This window comes from Salvelinus fontinalis, chromosome 2 (assembly GCF_029448725.1).
Source record: "Salvelinus fontinalis isolate EN_2023a chromosome 2, ASM2944872v1, whole genome shotgun sequence".
NCBI lineage: Eukaryota > Metazoa > Chordata > Actinopteri > Salmoniformes > Salmonidae > Salvelinus > Salvelinus fontinalis.
Genome location: NC_074666.1, coordinates 47,719,515 through 47,746,329, shown reverse-complemented (window position 1 = coordinate 47,746,329; position 26,815 = coordinate 47,719,515). Strand labels below are relative to the sequence as shown.

The 26,815-nt window shown below is 43.0% G+C and overlaps 1 protein-coding gene across 1 annotated transcript in view; it reads right to left on the bottom strand.

The window, feature by feature from the left end:
* The window catches only part of LOC129820038 (rho guanine nucleotide exchange factor 12-like), a 124,704-nt gene that overhangs the window by 42,275 nt on the left and 55,614 nt on the right, over window positions 1-26,815 (bottom strand). Inside the window, exons 7-13 of the mRNA XM_055876855.1 lie at window positions 26,533-26,738; window positions 26,091-26,168; window positions 10,778-10,897; window positions 10,446-10,562; window positions 9,576-9,701; window positions 9,372-9,470; window positions 8,788-8,898 (exon numbers count right to left, since the gene is read on the bottom strand). Of these exons, the coding sequence (XP_055732830.1) occupies window positions 8,788-8,898; window positions 9,372-9,470; window positions 9,576-9,701; window positions 10,446-10,562; window positions 10,778-10,897; window positions 26,091-26,168; window positions 26,533-26,738 (857 nt within the window). The remainder of the gene's footprint in view (window positions 1-8,787; window positions 8,899-9,371; window positions 9,471-9,575; window positions 9,702-10,445; window positions 10,563-10,777; window positions 10,898-26,090; window positions 26,169-26,532; window positions 26,739-26,815) is intronic.

Below are 26,815 nucleotides of genomic sequence, written 5' to 3'. Positions count from 1 at the left end.
GACAGATCAGTAGGAAAAAGTGATGGGCTACTTTCTGCACACATCCTTAGTCCTGTACTGACGCTATGCCTGTTTGATGGTTCGTCTGAGGGCATAGCGAGATTTCTTATAAGCTTCCGGGTTAGAGTCCCGCTCCTTGAAAGTGGCAGCTCCAGCCTTTAGCTCAGTGCGGATGCACTGGTTGGGGTATGTACGTATGGTCACTGTGGGGGCGACGTCATCGATGCACTTATTGATGAAGCCAATGACAGATGGGGTGTACTCCTCAATGCCATTGGAGGAATCCTGGAACACATTCCAGTCTGCGCTAGCAAAACAGTCCTGTAGCTTAGCATCTGCTTCATCTGACCACTTTTTTATTGATCTAGTCATTGGTGCTTCCTGCTTTAATTTTTGGGAGAGGTTTGTATCTATATCTGTGTGTGTTGTATAGGTGGTCCAGAGTTATTTTCCCTCTGGTTGCACATTTAGGTAAAACTCAGGTAAAACTGATTTAAGTTTCCCTGCATTAGTCCCCAGCTACTAGGAGCACCACCTCTGGGTGAGCGTTTTCTTGTTTGCTTATGGCGGAATACAGCTCATTCAATGCTATCTTGGTTCCAGCCTCTGACTGTGGTGGTATGTAAACAGCTACAAAGAATATAGATTAAAACTCTCTCGGTAGGTAATGTTGTCTGCAGCTTATCATGAGAAACTCTACATCAGGCGAGCAATGGCTCGAGACTTCCTTAGATATCGTGCACCAGCTGTTGTTTACAAAAATACATAAACCGCCGCCCCTTGTCTTACTCGACGCCGCTGTTCTATCCTGCCGGTACATCGTATAACCAGCCAGCTGTATGTTGATATAGTCGTCGTTTAGCCACGACTCCGTGAAGGATAAGATGTTAGAGTTTTTAATGTCCCGTTGGTAGTTTAATCTTCCCAATAACTCATCCATTTTATTGTTCAAAGATTGTATGTTTGCGAGCAGAATTGAGGGGTGTGGGGGTTTATTAGATCGCCTCCTACTCCTCAGAAGGCAGCCCGCCCTCCGGCCTCTCTTTCTCCGCCTCCTCTTCATGCAGATCACTGGGGTCAGGGCCTGTACCCGAGGGAGCCGTATATCCTCCGCCCCGGGCTCGTCAGAGTCGTTAAAGAAGAAAAAGGATTCTGATAGTCCGTGGTGAGTAATCACAGTCCTGATGCCTAGAAGTTATTTTCGGTCATAAGAGAAGGTAGCGGCAACATTATGTTCAAAAATAGTAAAAAAATGTGTTACATAGAACGCAGATAAACAAACTAAAAAACACAATCGGTTGGGGGCACATAAAACGCCTGCCTTCTGCTCCAGCGCCATTCTTTCACAAGTACTATCACTGTACCGTTTACACCTTCTGTATCCTGTGCATGTGACAAATAAACTTAGATTGGATATAGCCTGTGTTTACCACATGGTCTAACATGTGAATCCTTAAAAAGATGGGTGGGCTTAAGAGGGTGTGAACGATGCTGAATGTGTGTAGAAAAAGAAGAGCTCTCCAGTACTTGTACCAAAACATTTTCTTAAAACTGGGGTTACAAGTTTATCAACTTTCAAAGCAGAATAACTTTCCCATTGTTCCTCAACTGCAGTATATGATATACCATTTTCTAGCTCTGAGTCTCTACTTTTATCCAATGTAAAAAACACAATTTCAAATGTTGCTACATAAGACCGAATCAAGGCGGTCGGTCACATATGTGGTTGCTTCAAGTTGTGTACTTACGGTCTTTTATGTATTGTTTTGGGATCAACCCCAATTCCAATGTTATTCCATTATAGTTTGTTAAATGGGTTACAGCAATGAAATAACAAAATGTAGAACTATGTTTGCTAAATACGTTAACTTGTACCGATTTACAGTCCACATTGTTCTAATTAATCACATGGTATAATAGAGGCTAGGCCTACTGTCAATTGCATTATGGCTGAGCATGAACATGCCAAACATTGTCAATAAGCAAGATTAAATAATAATTTTAATCAAATTCTAAACAAAATAAACAACAACTTGTTTTAAATAGGCTATGTCACACTTACAGGCACCATCATTTCTTTTCGTGGGTATAAAATATTAAAACGACGCAGACTATGGAGGGTTTTACACACATCCAAACTTTTCACAGTAGCTGGATCCAATATATACACTACCATTCAAAAGTGTGGGGTCATTTAGAAATGTCTTTGTTTTTGAAAGAAAAGCAAATGTTTTTTTTCCAAAACCATATCGCAACCAAAGATAACGTTTCTAGAAAGAGCGTTTCACATTCGAACAGATCCCCTCAGCTAATCAAAAGGGGCGTAGAATGAGTCCAATGTAGTATTGGATTCATGACAAGGGCTAACCAAACCTATGACATGACCCGTCACCTTATGTATTACTGCCCCCCGTTGAAAGAAGTGACATCTAAAAAAAAAAAAAACACAAAAAAACTATACAACCCAAATGTTTCCTAGCCTTCCACGCATGCTTTATGTCCCTAACACCTAAACTAAATTATAGAAAAATACATTTTATTTTTATACAACGTAACTAGAGAATCTAATAGAAAAACACAACACTTTAATAACCTTGGTGTGCGCGTGTGTGTGTATATGTACAGTGAGTGTGTATGTATGTGGTGGTCTTACCAGAGGTGCAGGGTCAAACTGAGAGACCACGTGATGGAGGAAGGCGGCCAGGTGAGCGGGCCGAGACTTGAGCAGCTCTATACTCTGGAAACAACAACACTGACCATTGATCTGAGAGACAGGGAGATAGAGAGACAGGGTAGAGATCAACAGAAAGATAGAGTTGAGTAAGAGAGAGATACCAACTCCGTTGTCTTGTGGTTAAAGTGTTTTTCACCCTGAGATTGAGAGGTTGGCGGTTTGATCCCCGGTCGAATCATACCAAAGACTATACAAATGGGACCTGATGCCTCTCTGCTTGGCATTCAGCATTAAGGAGATGGATTGCGGTAAGGCGCTGTGACAGACTAGCATCCTGTCCGGGGGGGGTGTACTTTTACATCAAGCTGCCTCACACTACTGGCTTGGCTTTATTTTCCCAAGCTTGCTAAGAGAGAGAGAGAGTCATCGAGAGAATGAGACAGACAGGCACAAAATGAGAGATAGAAAGAAATAGACAACCGGAGACAGTCAGACGGAGCCAGACAGTCAGAGCCAGACAGACACGACAGCTAGCCAGCAGTCTAGCAGTATTCCACCAGTACCTGTTCCTGCTCGGTGTCAAAGTAGTCGTCCTCTGCTCCGATGATCTGGGGGTTGAGACGGGACAAGGGCCTGCCCACACTACACTGGAAGTTACAGTTCTGAATCACACATACACAGACATGAACATGACTTCCTTCTAAATCTAGTGTTGGGAGTAAACAACAAATATACTGTGTGTGTGTGTGTGTGTGTCTCTGTCTCACCAAGTCCGGCGTGTCCTCGGCGTCAGGCGAGGGGCAGGAGTTGAGGCTGTCTCGGGGGGTTGTCTTTGGGCAATGGCAGGGGGTCTCTCTATGGCACGGACTCTCAGGGAGGGGACTGGGAGACACCTGAAATACAGAGACACACACACCATTCACATACTGTATAAAATTTGCCAGTCTCCGATTTTGAATGGGCATTGTGGTAGTGATACCACTATCTTGGTTCCAGCCTCTGACTGTGGTGGTATGTAAACAGCTACAAAGAATATAGATTAAAACTCTCTCGGTAGGTAATGTTGTCTGCAGCTTATCATGAGAAACTCTACATCAGGCGAGCAATGGCTCGAGACTTCCTTAGATATCGTGCACCAGCTGTTGTTTACAAAAATACATAAACCGCCGCCCCTTGTCTTACTCGACGCCGCTGTTCTATCCTGCCGGTACATCGTATAACCAGCCAGCTGTATGTTGATATAGTCGTCGTTTAGCCACGACTCCGTGAAGGATAAGATGTTAGAGTTTTTAATGTCCCGTTGGTAGTTTAATCTTCCCAATAACTCATCCATTTTATTGTTCAAAGATTGTATGTTTGCGAGCAGAATTGAGGGGTGTGGGGGTTTATTAGATCGCCTCCTACTCCTCAGAAGGCAGCCCGCCCTCCGGCCTCTCTTTCTCCGCCTCCTCTTCATGCAGATCACTGGGGTCAGGGCCTGTACCCGAGGGAGCCGTATATCCTCCGCCCCGGGCTCGTCAGAGTCGTTAAAGAAGAAAAAGGATTCTGATAGTCCGTGGTGAGTAATCACAGTCCTGATGCCTAGAAGTTATTTTCGGTCATAAGAGAAGGTAGCGGCAACATTATGTTCAAAAATAGTAAAAAAATGTGTTACATAGAACGCAGATAAACAAACTAAAAAACACAATCGGTTGGGGGCACATAAAACGCCTGCCTTCTGCTCCAGCGCCATTCTTTCACAAGTACTATCACTGTACCGTTTACACCTTCTGTATCCTGTGCATGTGACAAATAAACTTAGATTGGATATAGCCTGTGTTTACCACATGGTCTAACATGTGAATCCTTAAAAAGATGGGTGGGCTTAAGAGGGTGTGAACGATGCTGAATGTGTGTAGAAAAAGAAGAGCTCTCCAGTACTTGTACCAAAACATTTTCTTAAAACTGGGGTTACAAGTTTATCAACTTTCAAAGCAGAATAACTTTCCCATTGTTCCTCAACTGCAGTATATGATATACCATTTTCTAGCTCTGAGTCTCTACTTTTATCCAATGTAAAAAACACAATTTCAAATGTTGCTACATAAGACCGAATCAAGGCGGTCGGTCACATATGTGGTTGCTTCAAGTTGTGTACTTACGGTCTTTTATGTATTGTTTTGGGATCAACCCCAATTCCAATGTTATTCCATTATAGTTTGTTAAATGGGTTACAGCAATGAAATAACAAAATGTAGAACTATGTTTGCTAAATACGTTAACTTGTACCGATTTACAGTCCACATTGTTCTAATTAATCACATGGTATAATAGAGGCTAGGCCTACTGTCAATTGCATTATGGCTGAGCATGAACATGCCAAACATTGTCAATAAGCAAGATTAAATAATAATTTTAATCAAATTCTAAACAAAATAAACAACAACTTGTTTTAAATAGGCTATGTCACACTTACAGGCACCATCATTTCTTTTCGTGGGTATAAAATATTAAAACGACGCAGACTATGGAGGGTTTTACACACATCCAAACTTTTCACAGTAGCTGGATCCAATATATACACTACCATTCAAAAGTGTGGGGTCATTTAGAAATGTCTTTGTTTTTGAAAGAAAAGCAAATGTTTTTTTTCCAAAACCATATCGCAACCAAAGATAACGTTTCTAGAAAGAGCGTTTCACATTCGAACAGATCCCCTCAGCTAATCAAAAGGGGCGTAGAATGAGTCCAATGTAGTATTGGATTCATGACAAGGGCTAACCAAACCTATGACATGACCCGTCACCTTATGTATTACTGCCCCCCGTTGAAAGAAGTGACATCTAAAAAAAAAAAAAACACAAAAAAACTATACAACCCAAATGTTTCCTAGCCTTCCACGCATGCTTTATGTCCCTAACACCTAAACTAAATTATAGAAAAATACATTTTATTTTTATACAACGTAACTAGAGAATCTAATAGAAAAACACAACACTTTAATAACCTTGGTGTGCGCGTGTGTGTGTATATGTACAGTGAGTGTGTATGTATGTGGTGGTCTTACCAGAGGTGCAGGGTCAAACTGAGAGACCACGTGATGGAGGAAGGCGGCCAGGTGAGCGGGCCGAGACTTGAGCAGCTCTATACTCTGGAAACAACAACACTGACCATTGATCTGAGAGACAGGGAGATAGAGAGACAGGGTAGAGATCAACAGAAAGATAGAGTTGAGTAAGAGAGAGATACCAACTCCGTTGTCTTGTGGTTAAAGTGTTTTTCACCCTGAGATTGAGAGGTTGGCGGTTTGATCCCCGGTCGAATCATACCAAAGACTATACAAATGGGACCTGATGCCTCTCTGCTTGGCATTCAGCATTAAGGAGATGGATTGCGGTAAGGCGCTGTGACAGACTAGCATCCTGTCCGGGGGGGGTGTACTTTTACATCAAGCTGCCTCACACTACTGGCTTGGCTTTATTTTCCCAAGCTTGCTAAGAGAGAGAGAGAGTCATCGAGAGAATGAGACAGACAGGCACAAAATGAGAGATAGAAAGAAATAGACAACCGGAGACAGTCAGACGGAGCCAGACAGTCAGAGCCAGACAGACACGACAGCTAGCCAGCAGTCTAGCAGTATTCCACCAGTACCTGTTCCTGCTCGGTGTCAAAGTAGTCGTCCTCTGCTCCGATGATCTGGGGGTTGAGACGGGACAAGGGCCTGCCCACACTACACTGGAAGTTACAGTTCTGAATCACACATACACAGACATGAACATGACTTCCTTCTAAATCTAGTGTTGGGAGTAAACAACAAATATACTGTGTGTGTGTGTGTGTGTGTCTCTGTCTCACCAAGTCCGGCGTGTCCTCGGCGTCAGGCGAGGGGCAGGAGTTGAGGCTGTCTCGGGGGGTTGTCTTTGGGCAATGGCAGGGGGTCTCTCTATGGCACGGACTCTCAGGGAGGGGACTGGGAGACACCTGAAATACAGAGACACACACACCATTCACATACTGTATAAAATTTGCCAGTCTCCGATTTTGAATGGGCATTGTGGTAGTGATACCACTATCTTGGTTCCAGCCTCTGACTGTGGTGGTATGTAAACAGCTACAAAGAATATAGATTAAAACTCTCTCGGTAGGTAATGTTGTCTGCAGCTTATCATGAGAAACTCTACATCAGGCGAGCAATGGCTCGAGACTTCCTTAGATATCGTGCACCAGCTGTTGTTTACAAAAATACATAAACCGCCGCCCCTTGTCTTACTCGACGCCGCTGTTCTATCCTGCCGGTACATCGTATAACCAGCCAGCTGTATGTTGATATAGTCGTCGTTTAGCCACGACTCCGTGAAGGATAAGATGTTAGAGTTTTTAATGTCCCGTTGGTAGTTTAATCTTCCCAATAACTCATCCATTTTATTGTTCAAAGATTGTATGTTTGCGAGCAGAATTGAGGGGTGTGGGGGTTTATTAGATCGCCTCCTACTCCTCAGAAGGCAGCCCGCCCTCCGGCCTCTCTTTCTCCGCCTCCTCTTCATGCAGATCACTGGGGTCAGGGCCTGTACCCGAGGGAGCCGTATATCCTCCGCCCCGGGCTCGTCAGAGTCGTTAAAGAAGAAAAAGGATTCTGATAGTCCGTGGTGAGTAATCACAGTCCTGATGCCTAGAAGTTATTTTCGGTCATAAGAGAAGGTAGCGGCAACATTATGTTCAAAAATAGTAAAAAAATGTGTTACATAGAACGCAGATAAACAAACTAAAAAACACAATCGGTTGGGGGCACATAAAACGCCTGCCTTCTGCTCCAGCGCCATTCTTTCACAAGTACTATCACTGTACCGTTTACACCTTCTGTATCCTGTGCATGTGACAAATAAACTTAGATTGGATATAGCCTGTGTTTACCACATGGTCTAACATGTGAATCCTTAAAAAGATGGGTGGGCTTAAGAGGGTGTGAACGATGCTGAATGTGTGTAGAAAAAGAAGAGCTCTCCAGTACTTGTACCAAAACATTTTCTTAAAACTGGGGTTACAAGTTTATCAACTTTCAAAGCAGAATAACTTTCCCATTGTTCCTCAACTGCAGTATATGATATACCATTTTCTAGCTCTGAGTCTCTACTTTTATCCAATGTAAAAAACACAATTTCAAATGTTGCTACATAAGACCGAATCAAGGCGGTCGGTCACATATGTGGTTGCTTCAAGTTGTGTACTTACGGTCTTTTATGTATTGTTTTGGGATCAACCCCAATTCCAATGTTATTCCATTATAGTTTGTTAAATGGGTTACAGCAATGAAATAACAAAATGTAGAACTATGTTTGCTAAATACGTTAACTTGTACCGATTTACAGTCCACATTGTTCTAATTAATCACATGGTATAATAGAGGCTAGGCCTACTGTCAATTGCATTATGGCTGAGCATGAACATGCCAAACATTGTCAATAAGCAAGATTAAATAATAATTTTAATCAAATTCTAAACAAAATAAACAACAACTTGTTTTAAATAGGCTATGTCACACTTACAGGCACCATCATTTCTTTTCGTGGGTATAAAATATTAAAACGACGCAGACTATGGAGGGTTTTACACACATCCAAACTTTTCACAGTAGCTGGATCCAATATATACACTACCATTCAAAAGTGTGGGGTCATTTAGAAATGTCTTTGTTTTTGAAAGAAAAGCAAATGTTTTTTTTCCAAAACCATATCGCAACCAAAGATAACGTTTCTAGAAAGAGCGTTTCACATTCGAACAGATCCCCTCAGCTAATCAAAAGGGGCGTAGAATGAGTCCAATGTAGTATTGGATTCATGACAAGGGCTAACCAAACCTATGACATGACCCGTCACCTTATGTATTACTGCCCCCCGTTGAAAGAAGTGACATCTAAAAAAAAAAAAAACACAAAAAAACTATACAACCCAAATGTTTCCTAGCCTTCCACGCATGCTTTATGTCCCTAACACCTAAACTAAATTATAGAAAAATACATTTTATTTTTATACAACGTAACTAGAGAATCTAATAGAAAAACACAACACTTTAATAACCTTGGTGTGCGCGTGTGTGTGTATATGTACAGTGAGTGTGTATGTATGTGGTGGTCTTACCAGAGGTGCAGGGTCAAACTGAGAGACCACGTGATGGAGGAAGGCGGCCAGGTGAGCGGGCCGAGACTTGAGCAGCTCTATACTCTGGAAACAACAACACTGACCATTGATCTGAGAGACAGGGAGATAGAGAGACAGGGTAGAGATCAACAGAAAGATAGAGTTGAGTAAGAGAGAGATACCAACTCCGTTGTCTTGTGGTTAAAGTGTTTTTCACCCTGAGATTGAGAGGTTGGCGGTTTGATCCCCGGTCGAATCATACCAAAGACTATACAAATGGGACCTGATGCCTCTCTGCTTGGCATTCAGCATTAAGGAGATGGATTGCGGTAAGGCGCTGTGACAGACTAGCATCCTGTCCGGGGGGGGTGTACTTTTACATCAAGCTGCCTCACACTACTGGCTTGGCTTTATTTTCCCAAGCTTGCTAAGAGAGAGAGAGAGTCATCGAGAGAATGAGACAGACAGGCACAAAATGAGAGATAGAAAGAAATAGACAACCGGAGACAGTCAGACGGAGCCAGACAGTCAGAGCCAGACAGACACGACAGCTAGCCAGCAGTCTAGCAGTATTCCACCAGTACCTGTTCCTGCTCGGTGTCAAAGTAGTCGTCCTCTGCTCCGATGATCTGGGGGTTGAGACGGGACAAGGGCCTGCCCACACTACACTGGAAGTTACAGTTCTGAATCACACATACACAGACATGAACATGACTTCCTTCTAAATCTAGTGTTGGGAGTAAACAACAAATATACTGTGTGTGTGTGTGTGTGTGTCTCTGTCTCACCAAGTCCGGCGTGTCCTCGGCGTCAGGCGAGGGGCAGGAGTTGAGGCTGTCTCGGGGGGTTGTCTTTGGGCAATGGCAGGGGGTCTCTCTATGGCACGGACTCTCAGGGAGGGGACTGGGAGACACCTGAAATACAGAGACACACACACCATTCACATACTGTATAAAATTTGCCAGTCTCCGATTTTGAATGGGCATTGTGGTAGTGATACCACACGTTCCACTCACATTTTCTGATAGAAAAGTATTCGGGGGTCCCGAGTGGCGCAGTGGTCTAAATACTGCATCTCCGTGCAAGAGATGTCACTGCAGTACCTGGTTCTAATCCAGGTTGCATCCCATCCAGCCGTGATTGGGAGTCACATAGGGCGGCACACAATTAGCCCAGCGTAGTCTGGGTTTGGCCGGGGTAGGCCGTCATTGTAAATAAGATTTAGTTCTTAACTGACTTGCCTAGTTAAAAAATGGAGGAAAATAGGATTTGGCATTTCAGTTTACTTCCTGATTTGACCAAATTTAAATGGAATGGACCCCAACCCTGGTTGACAGGTAGCTTAGCGGTTAGAGCGTTTGCCAAGTAACCATAATGTCGTTGGTTCGAATACCCAAGCCGACAAGGTGAAAAATCTGTTGATGTACCCTTGAGCAAGGCAGTTAACCTTAATTTGCTCCAGGGGCGCCTGGCTGACCCTGTATAAGGTATATTTCACGGCACCTATTGGGTGTATGTGACAATAAAACATATGATGATTACTTTTTTCTTTATTCCAGTACAATGGTATTGTATTGAGAATGCCAATTCACATGTAGTTGTCATGGAGCATCTGGTGGTGATAATAACAGACAGGCTAATTGGCCAGGTTGACTCACAGTGTTATTGGTCCAGGTTCCGTTGCTGCCGCTCTCTACCTGCGAGGAGGGGGTCTGCTCTCCATCGGCCGCCCCAACACCCCCCCCCTCACCGTTCCAGGGGGAGAGGGAGCCATCCTGAAAACACACACACCTACTATAAATGGGTGGCAGGCCAATGGGTGGCAGTAACTGCGCTGTCCCTTTGAGAGTGCGTCTGTACCTGTGAGATAGAGACAGCAAGAGAGTGTTTGTGTCTATGGGAGAGTGTGTTTGTTTTTGTGTGTGCTTGTATACATATGCACGTACATGTGTGTGAACATATGTATGTGTGTATACGTAGGTGTGTATACCTGAGGTGTGCCTGTGGTCTTTCTGAGCTGGCCATGCAGCAGAGGAATGTGTTTCTTGGCCTCCTGGATGTCCTTCAGTAGTTTGGCTGTGGGGTTCCTGCTGTACTCCTCCTTCATAGCCTGGACATAAAGTGACATAACACAGGACAGAGCACACGTTAAGAGAGGAATTAGGTAGGAAGGGAGCGAGCGGGGGGGAAGAGAGAAGAGGAGGTGTATTCTAAGTCCGTGTGTGTGTGTGTGTGTGTGTGTGTGTGTGTGTGTGTGTGTGTGTGTGTGTGTGTGTGTGTGTGTGTGTGTGTGTGTGTGTGTGTGTGTGTGTGTGTGTGTGTGTGAGACAGTCAATCAGTCAGTGAAAGAGAGAGGGAGAGTGTGTGTGAGTGTACATGCGTGTTTGTGTGTCCATTTCCCACAGTCCTAGTTTTAGTTCATGGTCTATCATAGAAAGAAGTGAAACTAAGGGGAGGGCAAGATGTGGTCAGTGTTTATCAGTGGAAGAATTATTGGCTTTTGGGAAATGTAACCACTACTTTCTTAACAAAAACGAAAGGAATTCATAATTAAAAAGACTTACAACAAACAGTTACAGACTTACAGGAGAAATAGAAAATCTAACATTACACATCAATGGTGAAGATACATGTAATACAGAAGCACTGAATATTCTAGAGGCAAAACAAAAGGACTTTGAGGAACTTATTCAGGAAAATTAGCTTTCATTTATAAAAGATAAAATAGAACATTTGATGGAGAATGTTTTTTCCTAAACCTTCAATATAAAAATGCGACCAAAAATGAATTGTATCTAAATACAAATGGGGTTTCTAGGTAAGCTACTAAGAGAGGCCCATCATATGTTTAAGACTGGGCTCTTTGGCTTTTTGCAGATCAAGGGTAATTTCAGTGTAGGAAAGGATGAAACAGCGTCTGTGCCACCAGTAAGTACAGATAGTAGTATAAATCCCCTTGCACGGTCCCCGCAGCCGGACAACTTTCTCATGGCTTCTGGAGGGAAATGCTGTAGGAATGCTCATCCGGTGTCGCTCATTCAGCCGACAAACTTTCAACCGGTTCTCCCCATTAAGCAGCGAGTCGGAGTCAGAGGCCGAGGCTTACATTTACATTACATTTAAGTCATTTAGCAGACGCTCTTATCCAGAGCGACTTACAAATTGGTGCATTCACCTTATGGCTTCTCTGGTCTCTACTCCTCCCGTTACGGGTCTGAGACCCGTAGTCTCCCACCGCTTGCAAAGTCTCCCACCGCTAGCAAATTGAAAACCCTAGTCATTGGCGACTCCATTACCCACATTATTAGACTTAAAACGAATCATCCAGCAATCATACACTGTTTACCAGGGAACAGGGCTATCAGCGTTAAAACTTCTTATGGCTGAGATCCCATTAACGGGATCGATATGACAACAGCCAGTGAAAGTGCAGGGCGCCAAATTCAAAACAACAGAAATCTCATAATTCAAATTCCTCAAACATATTTCGTATTTCAAATGTATTTCACACCATTTTAAAGATACACTTCTTGTTAATCCCACCACAGTGTCCGATTTCATATAGGCTTTACGGCGAACGCACCACAGACGATTATGTTAGGTCAGAGCCAAGTCACAAAAAAACACAGCCATTTTTCCAGCCAAAGAGAGGAGTCACAAAAATCTGAAATGGAGATAGAATTAATCACTAAACTTTGATGATCTTCATCAGATGACACTCATAGGACTTCATTTTACACAATACATGTATGTTTTGTTCGATAAAGCCACATCAATTTACAGAAACAGTCATCATAAATGTTGATGCAAGTGTTATACATGGAACTTTAGATACACTTCTCCTTAATGCAACTGCTGTGTCAGATTTCAAAAAAGCTTTACGGAAAAAGCAAGCCATGCAATAATCTGAGTACGGCGCTCAGAGCCCAAACAAGCCAAAAAGATATCCGCCATATTGTGCAGTCAACAGAAGTCATAAATAACATTATAAATATTCACTTACCTTTCATGATCTTCATCAGAATGCACTCCCAGGAATCCCAGTTCGACAATAAAGGTTTGTTTTGTTCGATAATGTCCATCAATTATGTCCAAATAGCTACTTTTGTTAGCGCGTTTGGTAAACAAATCCAAACTCACGAAGCGCGTTCACTAGTTGCAGACGAAATGTCAAAAAGTTCCGTTACAGTCTGTAGAAAAATGTCAAGCGAAGTATAGCATCAATCTTTAGGATGTTTTTAACATAAATCTTCAATAATGTTCCAACCGGAGAATTCTTTTGTCTGTAGAAAAACAATGGAACAGAGCTTGCTCTCACGTGAACGAGCATCACGTGCTCAAGGCATTCTGTCAGACCTCTGACTCATTCCCCTCTCATTCGCCCCCACTTCACAGTAGAAGCATTAAACAAGGTTCTAAAGACTGTTGACATCTAGTGGAAGCCTTAGGAAGTGCAACATGACCAATATCCCACTGTGTCTTCAATAGGGAATGAGTTGAAACGACTAACCTCAGATTTCCCACTTCCTGGTTGGATTTTTTTCTCAGGTTTTTGCCTGCCATATGAGTTATGTTATACTCACAGACATCATTCAAACAGTTTTAGAAACTTCATAGTGTTTTCTATCCAAATATACTAATAATATGCATATATTAGCAACTGGGACTGAGTAGCAGGCAGTTTACTCTGGGCACCTCTGGGCACCTTATTCATCCAAGCTACTCAATACTGCTCCTGCAGCCATAAGAAGTTAAGGCTAATCCGAAGATGGTGCTGGCTAAAGCTAAAACTGGCAAGTGTAGAGAGTATAGGGATATTGTTATCCACGTCGGCACCAACAATGTTAGGATGAAACAGTCAGAGGTCACCAAGCGCAACATAGCTTCAGTGTGTAAATCAGCTAGAAAGATGTGTCGGCATTGAGTAATTGTCTCTGGCCCCCTCCCAGTTAGGGGGAGTGATGAGCTCTACAGCAGTCTCACAACTCAATCGCTGGTTGAAAACTGTTTTCTGCCCCTCCAAAAAGATAGAATTTGTAGATAATTGTCCCTCTTTCTGGGACTCACCCACAAACAGGACCTAGCCTGGCCTGTTGACGGACTCCATTCTAGCTGGAGGGCTGCTCTCATCTTATCTACGAACATAGACAGGGCTCTAACTCCCCTAGCTCCACAATGAAATAGGGTGCAGGCCAGGAAGCAGGCTGTTAGCCAGCCTGCCAGCTTAGTGGAGTCTGCCACTAGCACAGTCAGTGTAGTCAGCTCAGCTATCCCCATTGAGACCATGTCTGTGCCTCAACCTAGGTTGGGCAAAACTAAACATGGTGGTGTTCGCCTTAGCAATCTCACTAGAATAAAGACCTCATCCATTCCTGCCATTATTGAAAGAGATTGTGATACCTCACATTTCAAAATAGGGCTACTTACCGTAATTTCCGGACTATAAGCCGCTACTTTTTTCCCACGCTATGAACCTTGCGCTTTATACAATGACGCGGCTAATTTATGGATTTTTCCCGCTTTCACAAATTCATGCCGCCAAAAAACTGAGCACCGTCACATAATGTGAAGTAAATCGAGCGCTCAAACTTTCCATCATTCTGATTACGGTAGTCATTTTGTCACCCTCATCATGGCAAAGACACGGAGAAATGCATATGATGCAGCTTTCATTTTGAAGGCGATCGATCTGGCTGTTTGAAAAGGAAATAGAGCTTCTGCACGGGAGCTTGGCCTTAATGAGTCGATGATAAGACGTTGGAAACAGCAGCGTGAGAAACTGACTTAGTGCAAAAAGACAACAAAAGCTTTCAGAGGAAAGAAAAGCAGATGGCCCGAACTAGAAAATGGATTGGATGACAAGTGGGGAGAAATCCTTCACTAAAACGGGCTGCATGCGAAGAGCGACTTATGGTCAAGTCTGCCAGTGGGTCCTGACAGCGTGGAGCTGCTGCGTATTGAAGAGGGCAGCATAAGCTCAGCGGGGAATTTGCCTCCGGATGAAAGTGAGGAGAGCACAATGAAAACGATCCAACATCGGATGAAGCAATTCTGAGGCTATTCAACTCCGACACCAAAGGAGATGACTTCAGTGGATTCAGTGCACAGGAGGAAGATAGTGACCAAGGACTTTCTTGGTAGGCTACTGTTTACTGCTATTTAAAAAAAAAATATGTTACAAGCCTGTTTCGTTAAAGCCTATTTATTTTTGTTACAAGACGTGTTTCGTTAAAGCCTATTTATTTTTGTTACAAGCCGTGTTTCGTTTAAAGGCTGTGTAAAGTTAATTTGTTTCAATGTACCGGTAGGCACCTGCGGCTTATAGACACGTGCGGCTTATTTATGTACAAAATACATTTTTTTTTTAAATTCAGTGGGTGCGGCTTATATTCAGGTGCGCTTAATAGTCCAGCAATTACGGTAATGTTAGATCCCTCACTTCCAAGGCAGTTAAAGTCAATGAACTAATCACTGATCATAATCTTGATGTGATTGGCCTGACTGAAACATGACTTAAGCCTGATGAATTTACTGTGTTAATTGAGGTTTACTGTGTTAATTGAGGCCTCGGCTCCTGTTTACACTAGTGACCATATCCCCCGTGCATCAGAAAATACCTGAGCTCTGATGCAAGCTTCCAGAAAATTGGAACGGAAATGGCGCCACACCAAACTGGAAGTCTTCCGACTAGCTTGGAAAGACAGTACTGTGCAGTATCAAAGAGCCCTCACTGCTGCTCAATCATCCTATTTTTCCAAGTTAATTGAGAAAAATAAGAACAATCCAAAATGTATTTTTGATACTGTCGCAATGCTAACTAAAAAGCACCATTCCCCAAGAGAGGATGGCTTTCACTTCAGCAGTAATACATTCATGAACTTCTTTGAGGAAAAGATCATGACCATTAGAAAGCAAATTACGGACTCCTCTTTAAATCTGCGTATTCCTCCAAAGCTCAGTTGTCCTGAGTGTGCACAACTCTGCCAGGACCTAGGATCAAGGGAGACACTCAAGTGTTTTTGTACTATATCTCTTGACACAAGGATGAAAATAATCATGGCCTCTAAACCTTCAAGCTGCATACTGGACCCTATTTCAACTAAACTACTGAAAGAGCTGCTTCCTGTGCTTGGCCCTCCTATGTTGAACATAATAAACGGCTCGCTATCCACGGGATGTGTACCAAACTCACTAAAAGTGGCAGTAATAAAGCCTCTTGAAAAAGCCAAACCTTGACCCAGAAAATATAAAAAACTATCGGCCAATATCGAATCTCCCATTCCTCTCAATTTTTTTTTGAAAAAGCTGTTGCGCAGCAACTCACTGCCTTCCTTATACAAACAATGTATACGAAATGCTTCAGTCTGGTTTTAGACCCCATCATAGCACTGAGACTGCACTTGTAAAGGTGGTAAATTGCCTTTTAATGGCGTCACACTGTGGCTCTACATATGTCCTCGTGCTCAGACCTTAGTGCTGCTTTTGATACCATCGATCACCACATTCTTTTGGAGAGATGGGAAACCCAAATTGGTCTACACGGATAAGTTCTGGCCGGGTTTAGATCTTATCTGTCTGAAAGATATCAGTTTGTCTCTGTGGATGGTTTGTCCTCTGACAAATCAACTGTAAATTTCAGTGTTCCTCAAGGTTACGTTTTAGCACCACTATTGTTTTCACTATACATTTTACCTCTTGGGGATATCATTCGAAAACATAAATGTTAACTTTCACTGCTATGCGGATGACACAAAGCTGTACTTTTTGATGAAACATGGCGAAGCCCCAAAATGGCCCTCGCTGGAAGCCTGTGTTTCAGACACAAGGAAGTGGATGGCTTTCTACTTTTAAACTTGGGCAAAACAGAGATGCTTGTTCTAGGTCCTAAGAAACAAAGAGCTCTTCTGTTGAATCTGACAATTAATCTTGATGGTTGTACAGTCGTCTCAAATAAAATTGTGAAGGACCTCGGCGTTACTCTGGACCCTGATCTCTCTTTTGATGAACATATCAAGACTGTTTCAAGATTTTTTCCATCTACGTAACATAGCAAAAATCTGAAATATTCTGTCCAAAAATGACGCATAAAAATTAATCCATGCTCTTGTCACTTCTAGGTTAGACTACTGCAATGCTCTACTTTCCGGCTACCCGGATAAAGCACTAAATAAACTTCAGTTAGTGCTAAATATGGCTGCTAGAATCCTGAATAGAACCAAAAAATGTGATCATATTACTCCAGTGCTAGCCTCCCTACACTGGCTTCCTGTTAAGGCAAGGGCTGATTTCAAGGTTTTACTACTAACCTACAAAGCATTACATGGGCTTGCTCCTACCCATCTTTCCGATTTGGTCCTGCCGTACATACCTACACGTACGCTACGGTCACAAGACGCAGGCCTCCTAATTGTCCCTAGAATTTCTAAGCAAACAGCTGGAGGCAGGGCTTTCTCCTATAGAGCTCCATTTTTATGGAATGGTCTGCCTACCCATGTGAGAGACGCAGACTCGGTCTCAAACTTTAAGTCTTTATTGAAGACTTATCTCTTCAGTAGCTCCTATGATTGAGTGTAGTCTGGCCCAGGAGTGTGAAGGTGAACGGAAAGGCACTGGAGAAACGAACCGCCCTTGCTGTCTCTGCCTGGCCGGTTCCCCTCTCTACACTGGGATTCTCTGCCTCTAACCCTATTACAGGGGCTGAGTCACTGGCTTACTGGTGCTCTTCCATGCCGTCCCTAGGAGGGGTGCGTCACTTGAGTGGGTTGAGTCACTGACGTGATCTTCCTGTCTGGGTTGGCGCCTCCCCTTGGGTTGTGCCGTGGCGGAGATCTTTGTGGGCTATACTCGGCCTTGTCTCAGGATGGTAAGTTGGTGGTTGAAGATATCCCTCTAGTGGTGTGGGGGCTGTGCTTTGGCAAATTGGGTGGGGTTATATCCTTCCTGTTTGGCCCTGTCCGGGGGTATCATCGGATGGGGCCACAGTGTCTCCTGACCACTCCTGTCTCAGCCTCCAGTATTTATGCTGCAGTAGTTTATGTGTCGGGGGGCTAGGGTCAGTTGGTTATACCTGGAGTACTTCTCCTGTCTTATCCAGTGTCCTGTTTGAATTTAAGTATGCTCTCTCTAATTCTCTCGTTCTCTCTTTCTTTCTCTCTCTCTGAGAACCTGAGCCCTAGGACCATACGTCACGGCAAACCGGGCATGATGACTCCTTGCTGTCCCCAGTCTGCCTGGCCTTGCTGCTATTCCAGTTTCAACTGTTCTGCCTGCGGTTACGGAACCCCTACCTGTCCCAGACCTGCTGTTTTCAACTCTATGAAAAGCCAACTGACATTTATTCCTGATTATTATTTGACCATGCTTGTCATTTATGAACATTTTGAACATCTTGGCATAGTTCTGTTATAATCTCCACCCGGCACAGCCAGAAGAGGACTGGCCACCCCTCATTGCCTGGTTCCTCTCTAGGTTTCTTCCTAGGTTTTGGCCTTTCTAGGGAGTTTTTCCTAGCCACCGTGCTTCTACACCTGCATTGCTTGCTGTTTGGGGTTTTAGGCTGGGTTTCTGTACAGCACTTCGAGATATCAGCTGATGTACGAAGGGCTATATAAAATAAACTTGATTTGAAGTCGGACGTTTACATACACTTTAGCCAAATACATTTAAACTCAGTTTTCCACAATTCCTGACATTTAATCCTGGTAAAAATTCCCTGTCGTAGGAGAGTTAGGATCACCACTTTATTTTAAGAATGTGAAATGTCAGAATAATAGTAGAGAGAATGATTTATTTCAGCTTTCAGGAAATATGCTTGGGGTCATTGTCCATTCGGACGACCCATTTGCGACCAAGCTTTAACTTCCTGACTGATGTCTTGAGATGTTGCTTCAATATATCCACATAATTTATCTTCTTCATGATGCCATCTATTTTGTGAAGTGCACCAATCCATCCTGCAGCAAAGCACCCCCACAACATGATGCTGCCACCCCGTGCTTCACGGTTGGGATGGTGTTCTTCGGCTTGCAAGCCTCCCCCTTTTTCCTCCAAACATAACGCTGGTCATTATGGCCAAACAGTTCTATTTTTGTTTCATCAGACCAGAGGACATTTCTCCCACAAGTACAATCTTTGTCCCCATGTGCAGTTGCAAACCGTAGTCTGGCTTTTTTATGGCGGTTTTGGAGCAGTGGCTTCTTCCTTGCTGAGCGTCCTTTCAGGTTATGTCAAAATAGGACTCGTTTTCCTGTGTATATAGACACTTTTGTACCCGTTTCCTCCAGTATCTTCACAAGGTACTTTGCTGTTGTTCTGGGATTGATTTGCACTTTTCACATCCAAAGTACGTTCATCTCTAGGAGACAGAACACATCTACTTCCTGAGCCGTATGATAGCTGCGTGGTCCCATGGTGTTTATACTTGCGTACTATTGTTTGTACAGATGAATGTGGTACCTTCAGGCGTTTGGAAATTGCTCCCAAGGATGAACCAGGCTTGTGGAGGTCTACATTTTTTTTCTGAGGTCTTGGCTGATTTCTTTAGATTTTACATGATGTCAAGCAAAGATACACTGAGTTTGAAGGTGGGCCTTGAAATACATTCAAAGGTACACCTCCAATTGACTCAAATTATGTCAGTTAGCCTATCAGAAGCTTCTAAAGTCATGATGACATTTTATGGAATTTTCCAAGCTGTTTAAAGGCACAGTCAACTTAGTATATGTAAACTTCTGACCCACTGGAATTGTGATACAGGGAACTATACGTGAAATAATCTGTCTGTAAACAATTGTTGGAAAAATTACTTGTGTCACGCAAAAAGTAGATGTCCTAACCGACTTGCCAAAACTATAGTTTGTTAACAAGACATTTGTGGAGTGGTTGAAAAACTAGTTTTAATGACTCCAACCTAAGTGTATGTAAACTTCCGACTTCAACTGTATATAACCGTAGAAAACGGTTGCAGGTCGGAGGGCTATCTAACAAGTACAGATCGGAGGGCCATCAAGCGAAACAGACCAATGAAGCACGGATAAACGGCGGGAGTATCTATGACTCTGAGGACTGGGTAGAGGGCCCACACCCTCCGCTTCTCCCTTCCCTCGGCGTGGTGTTCTGGGTCGGGAGGGTGGCTTCGGCTCTCACACGAGCTCCGATCCCCGCATCGCCATGTCGCCTGGGTTGCGCCCGACCGGCTCCATCCCCCCTTTCCCCGTTAGGCACGGCCGCATGGCGCACCCCCTTTCCCCGTTAGGCACGGCTGCATGGCGCACCCCCAATATCAAGGTGCACATGGGCCTATTTATAAAATGAATATGAATTCACAGGGTAGAAGTTATTAAATATTAAAGCATTAGGCCTCTCACTAAAGGCGTCAGTCATACAAAAGTTATACTTAAATCCAAACTGGTTGGGAATTATAAGAGTACATGGCCATGAAGGCTAGATCATTTTTCAAGCTGTTCAAAACATTCATAAATGACCAGCAGGGTCAAATAATATAAACAGTGGTTATAGATGGTGCAACCGTTCAGCACCTTAGGAGTAAATGCCAGTTGGCTTTTCATAGCCGAGCATTCAGAGTTCAAGACAGCAAGTGTGTGTGCGAGAGAGAGAGTAACGTGTGGAATATAGCGTGGAATATAGCAATAAGAATGTCAGTTTAATATGCAGTGCAATAGGATTTTAAGAAATAGCCTACCCACGTGTGGTCAACTATTTCAGCACCTTTTCACACTGCTCTGGGACAAGCATGGCAACTGGTCTTGATAAATCAATGAGATTTTATTTTCACTGAATCTCCGTTTGGGTATTGGTTAGACTACAATTAGGGTGTGGAAATGTTATTATTTTACTCTTAGTACTGTAGCCTACTCCCGACCGGTCACGTTATACAGCGCCATATTTTCTGAGGGTTTAATTTTTATTTTTTCTTGTAATAGAAACACCCTAATATTTATCAAATTAAGCTAAATTTCTTAAAATCAATCTCATATACTATGTTCTTACAAAAAAGGTTTTAAATTCTCTTGTACAGCCAATATTAAAGACTGTCAAATGCTTCTCAAAGATTCCCTCTGGTGGTCAAACTAGCACTAACTAGCATTAATGGAAACAATGACTGACACTTAAATAACGTGCCATATAATTCTGCGGCAGCCCGCAAGGTGTGCTGCAGTATGACGCAGCTTTTACAGGAGGAACCATTGTACAGAGCACAACCATAGGTACAAGGTGAGCGTTTAATAATTGAAATGTTTTAATTTACAAGTATTGACCTTGGCCGAATCGATGTAGGTACATAGGTAAGTGCATAGACGATGTCATCCCTACAGTGACTATACGAACGTATCCAAACCAAAAACAATGGTTTACAGGCAGTATCCACGCTGGGCTAAAGGCTAGAGCTACCGCTTACAAGAAACGGGACATGGAAGCTTACAAGAAAGCCTGCTATGACCTCCGACGACACATCAAACACGCAAAAGGAATATTTAGGAGGAAGGTGGAATTTTATTACACCAGCTCCGACGCTAAAATCAATTCAAATGTTATTTGTCACATGCGCCGAATACAACCGTGAAATGCTTACTTACAAGCCCTTAACCAACAATGCAATTTTAAGAAAAATACGAGTTAAAACCTCTACAGGATCAGTGTCTCCCCTGCGGGACGGTTGAGCTAACATGCGCTAATGTGATTAGCATGAGGTTGTAAGTAAAAAGAAATTTCCCAGGACATAGACATGTCTTATATGGGCAGAAGGCTTCAATTCTTGTTAATCTAACTGCACTGTCCAATTTATAGTAGCTATTACAGTGAAAAAATACCATTGTTTGAGGAGAGTACAACAAAAACGTATCACAGCAACTGGTTTGATACATTCACCTCTGAAAGTAAATAATATACTTATATTCAGTAATCTTGCTCTGATTTGTCATCCTGAGGGTCCCAGAGATAAAATGTAGCATAGTTTGGTTTGATAAAATAAATGTTTATATTCAAATGTAGGACCTTGGATCTACAGTTTGAACCCCTGCTGTGTCTGGCCCCACACCCCCCATCTAGATGTGTGAAGGTTAGTGCCTTTTCTGTAAGGAAGCTAATTAAACATAATTTATTATATTCCTGGGATTGTGTAAACTTAAATTTTGTAATACCATATCATTTTTGTATGTTCTCTATAATTGAAAATTTATCAATTTACCAATTTGGCACATTTGGGCAGACCTGATACAACATTTTGAACTGTAATGCAATGGTTCATTGGATCAGTCTAAAACTTTGCACATATACTGCTGCCATCTAGTTCCCAAAATATAAATTGCACCTAGAGTCCTAAGTCATATAATGGCCTTTCTCATGCATTTCAAAGATGATAGAACCATTTTTTTTTTGAAAACGCATGTTTTTTATTTTGTATTATCTTTTACCAGATCTAATGTGTTATATTCTTCTACATTAATTTTGCATTTCCACAAACTGTTTCCTATCAAATGGTATCAAGAATATGCATATTGCTTCAGGTCCTGAGCTACAGACAGATTTGGGTATGTCATTTTAGGTGAAAATTGAAAAAAAAGGGTCCGATCCTTTTAAGAAAATACTTAAAAAATGTAAGTAACAATAAAGAGGCTATATACAGAGGGTTCTGGTACCGAGTCAATGTGCAGGAGTACAGGTTAGTCGAGGTAATTGAGGTAATATGTACATGTAGGTAAGGGAAAAGTGACTATGCATAGATAATAAACAGTGAGTAGCAGCAGTGTACAAAAGGGGGGTGTTAATAGAAATAGTCAGGGTAGCCAATTGATTAGCTGTTCAGCAGTCTTATAGCTTGGGGGTAGAAGCTGTTAAGAAGCCTTTTTGACCTACACTTAGCGCTCCGGTACCGCTTGCTGTGCAGTAGCAGAGAGAACAGTTTATGACTAAGGTGGCTGGAGTCTTAGGCAATTTTTAGGGCCTTCCTCTGACACCGCCTGGTATAGAAGTCCTGGACGGCAGGAAGCTTGGCCCCAGTGATGTACTGGGCCATACGCACTACCCTCTGTAGCACATTGGCCGAGCAGTTGCCATACCGGGCAGTGATGCAACCAGTCAGGATATTCTCGATGGTGCAGCTGTATAACTTTTTGAGGATCTTTTCAGTCTTCTGAGGGGGATCAGGTGTTGTCGTACCCTCTTCACGACTGTCTTGGTGTGTTTGGACCATGATAGTGTGGTGGTGATGTGGACACCAAGGAACTGGAAGCTCTCAACCTGCTCCACCACAGCCCCCTTTTCCTGTATTCCACGATCATCTCCTTTGTCTTGATCACGATGAGGGAGAGGTTGTTGTCCTGGCACCACACTTCCAGGTCTCTGACCTCCTCCCTATAGGCTATCTCGTCGTTGTCTGTGATCAGGTCTACCACCGTTGTGTCGGCTGCAAACTTAATGATGGTGTTGGGTGTCGTGCTTGGCCATGCAGTCATGGGTGAACAGGGAGTACAGGAGGGGACTAAGCACGCACACCTGAGGGGCCCCCGTGTTGAGGATCAGTGTGGCAGATGTGTTGTTGCCTACCCTTACCACCTGGGGGCGGCCCGTCCCAGGGTCCTTAGGTTAGTGATGAGCTTTGAGGGCACTATGGTGGTGAATACTGAGCTGTAGTCAATGAATGGGGGGGGGGGGGTCAAGTGCAAGTGTTGATTAAGTGTTTTTAAAAAATGTATTATTTGAGGTGAGCAGGAGGATTGTTTAAGATACTTTTTCAGGAGAACAGAATATGAGTTGGCCTACTGTATGTTATCTGGCTATGCGCCATGCCATAGGCTTGTTCATTTATCAGACAAGATACGCTTATACAGTGCATTCGGAAAAGTATTCAGACCCCTCCGCTTTTTCATCTCAAGGATGATCAATGGAAACAGGATGCACCGAGCTCAATTTCGAGTCTCATAGCAAAGGGTCTGAATACTTAGGTAAATAAGGTGTGTCTGGTTTTTATAATACATTTGTAAAAATGTCCCCCAAAAAGTTTTTGCTTTGTCATTATGGGGTGTTGTTTGTAGATTGATAAGGGGGGAAAAAACGATTTAATACATTTTAGAATAAGTCTGTAACGTAACAAAATGTTGTAAAAATGCTTTGCGAATGCACTGTAAGTCCCGTGTCATTATTTTATATTATATGATTTTACAGTAAGAAGAATATAACTGAACTTAGCTGAATAAAATAAAAGAGGATATTCTTCCTATTCAGGAGCAAGTCTGCATATGAAGTGGCTACCTGGAGCATAAAAGTGATCATTTGAAACAGGTCCTATATGCTAGATTTAGAATTATTTGGCAACTTTAGTTGTGAATGATATAAACCTTAGAAATCAAAACATATATGGGCTGCATGATGCGACTGTAGGCTATTAATGATTTGAAAAAGTCACAAAAAAAAGCTTGCATTATGTTCCTTGCCTCAGGCTGCAAACACTGTTCTCTTATCAAGTGATAATATTTTCAACCATCAGACTATTCTCAATTTAATCTTGTCTTTATTAATACTGTGTGTAGAAATGGGCAGGACATTCATATGCACTCGAATAGCGAATGGAGGCCGCTTTCCTGACAGTTAGTTTTTCCATGCTGGGTAGGCTACTCATGTTATTTCACTACATGTATCAACCACTGTTTGAGGAGCATGTAGCCTCTCGCTACGCGACGGGTGATATTCCTCCCAAACTCTGTTTGTCATGGGCTCTCCAACCCTGTTCCTGCAGCTACCCTGTGCTTAATTTGGGAAACCAAGTGAAATATGTTCGGGAACATTGATAGTAACATGTTTTCACAAGGAAACATATTTAATTCAACTGTTGACCGCCCCTCTCTCTGCATGCTCGACAAAGGAATGAAGGAGAGAGAGATGGAAACGCATGGTGTTCAGATATTCTGTAGCTAAAGATAATGTCTCATCCTGTATGAGGAAAAATAAAAACTATTACTAGGCTATTCAAAATCAAATACAAATTCACTATAAATGTAGGCTAACTCTTTAAGCGAGTTGGGTACTACCAATGCATGTCCAGAGGGCATTAGAGGAGATTACCGTGACGGTCACGTGTGGCTCAGTTGGTAAAGCATAGTGCTTGCAATGCCAGGGTTGTGGGTTTGATTCCCATGAGGGACCAGCAGATGCTGGATAAGAGCGTCTGCTAATGTCAAAAATGTAAATGTATAGTGGTAATAAGGTCACCACAACAACCCTAGGTGAGTCTAAGGCTTAAGAGGGTGTGAACAATGCTAAATGGGCATAAACAAAGAGCAGCACTGTAGCTGTTCAATGTGAAAGGTTATCTTTATTATACAACAATCGACAATTTAATACTGTTAATGGTTTGCCTAGTGGGGGAAGTTGGTGAGAATGTTCAGAGAATCCATTTAGGCAATTTGGTGAAAGTATTCCTTCTCTAAATATATGTTTCCCAAGGATTCATGTAGAGCAAGCGTAAAAATCTGAGAAAAATGTTTTTATGCCTTTTTCTCCAAAATGGGATTACAAATGTATACATTTTTAAAGCAGCATAACTTCCCCAATTTCCCATTTTGGAACATAAGACTGAAGAGAGATGGGGGCGGTCACATGGCGTTCAAGGAAACTCAGTGAGTATTCTATGCTACACTGGAATGATGCCACTGCTATGGATGCGGCTAGGAACTGAATCGTGCTGTAAATTAACATAATGAATAAGCAGCAACATGCGCAATGACATCATTAAGCGTTTGATGACAATTTAATGTGTGAATGATTTTTTATTTAATCTGGGTCTGTATTTGGGCTCCTGAGTGGCGCAACGGTCTAAGGCACTGCATCTCAGTGCTAGAGGCATCACTACAGACCCTGATTCGATCCCGGGCTGCATCACAACTGGCCGTGATCGAGAGTCCCATAGTGCTGCGCACATTGGCCCAGCGTCGTCCGGGTTAGGTGAGGGTTTGGCCGGGATAGGCCGTCATTGTAAAAAATTATTTGTTCTTTAACTGACTTGCCTAGTTAAATAAAGGTAAAAAAATAAAATAGAAATCATATAGTATCATAGATGTACAGGGCTGACCTCATCCTAGATCAGCAGTCCTACTCTGAGATGCTTTATGAACATGGCTCCAGGGCCTATGAACCTAACTATATAAAAAACACTGTCAATTCCAAAGAATACTCGGAATTTGAATTATCTCATTCAAATCAAAGATTATAAGTTCGACTAGATGACTGTCTCATCTCCTCATGTAGAAAACTTCAGAGTATGGTGATACTATGTGTGTGTGACTTGCCTGTACGTCCTGCTGCTCCTTGGACAGCATCTTCTGTAAGATGTCCACGTTCTGGCTGTGTACAGCGTTATTCTCCTCCTTAGGGACCAACCAAAATGAAGAAAAACAGAAATTATAAGAGTGTTTGCTTCCGGACAGGACAGCGACAAGTGCAGCAGAGGGAGAGTGACAGCTTAATGAAAAAATTGAGGAAACTAGTGAGAGAAGCGTGAGAATACAGATCCAGTTAGAAAGTGAAAGAGGTAGAGTGAGTGGGGGTGGGTGGAGGACGGGGGGATGGGGAGGGGTGAAGAAGGGATGTGGAACTGTGGAGGCCGAGAGAGAGAGACAGAGAGAGAGAGAGAACTAAAGAGAAACACTTCTGAAATGGCACCCTACTCTATATAGTGAAAAGGATGCCACTTCAGTTGCAGCCACAGAGCAAGGTGGCCGTCGATCGTACCCAGAGGGGCAGCGGGGAGATGATGTGGTCCTGGGGACTGGTGGAGGTGGAGCAGCGCTCCCCTGTTCCCCCCATTGTTCCCGGAGAGTGGGGTGAGGAGAGGGACGACGACAGGACCCCTGGGTCTACACCCTCGCCCTCTGACAGGGGGATTTGGGCCAGTCCCGGGGGCCTCCCCAGCACTGTGAGAGCCACATAGGAGCCCGCTGACACAGAGAAACAAGAGAGTTCGGTTACATTATAAGCAGTTCAAGCAGTACTTGTTAGCTTTAAGAAAGTGTGT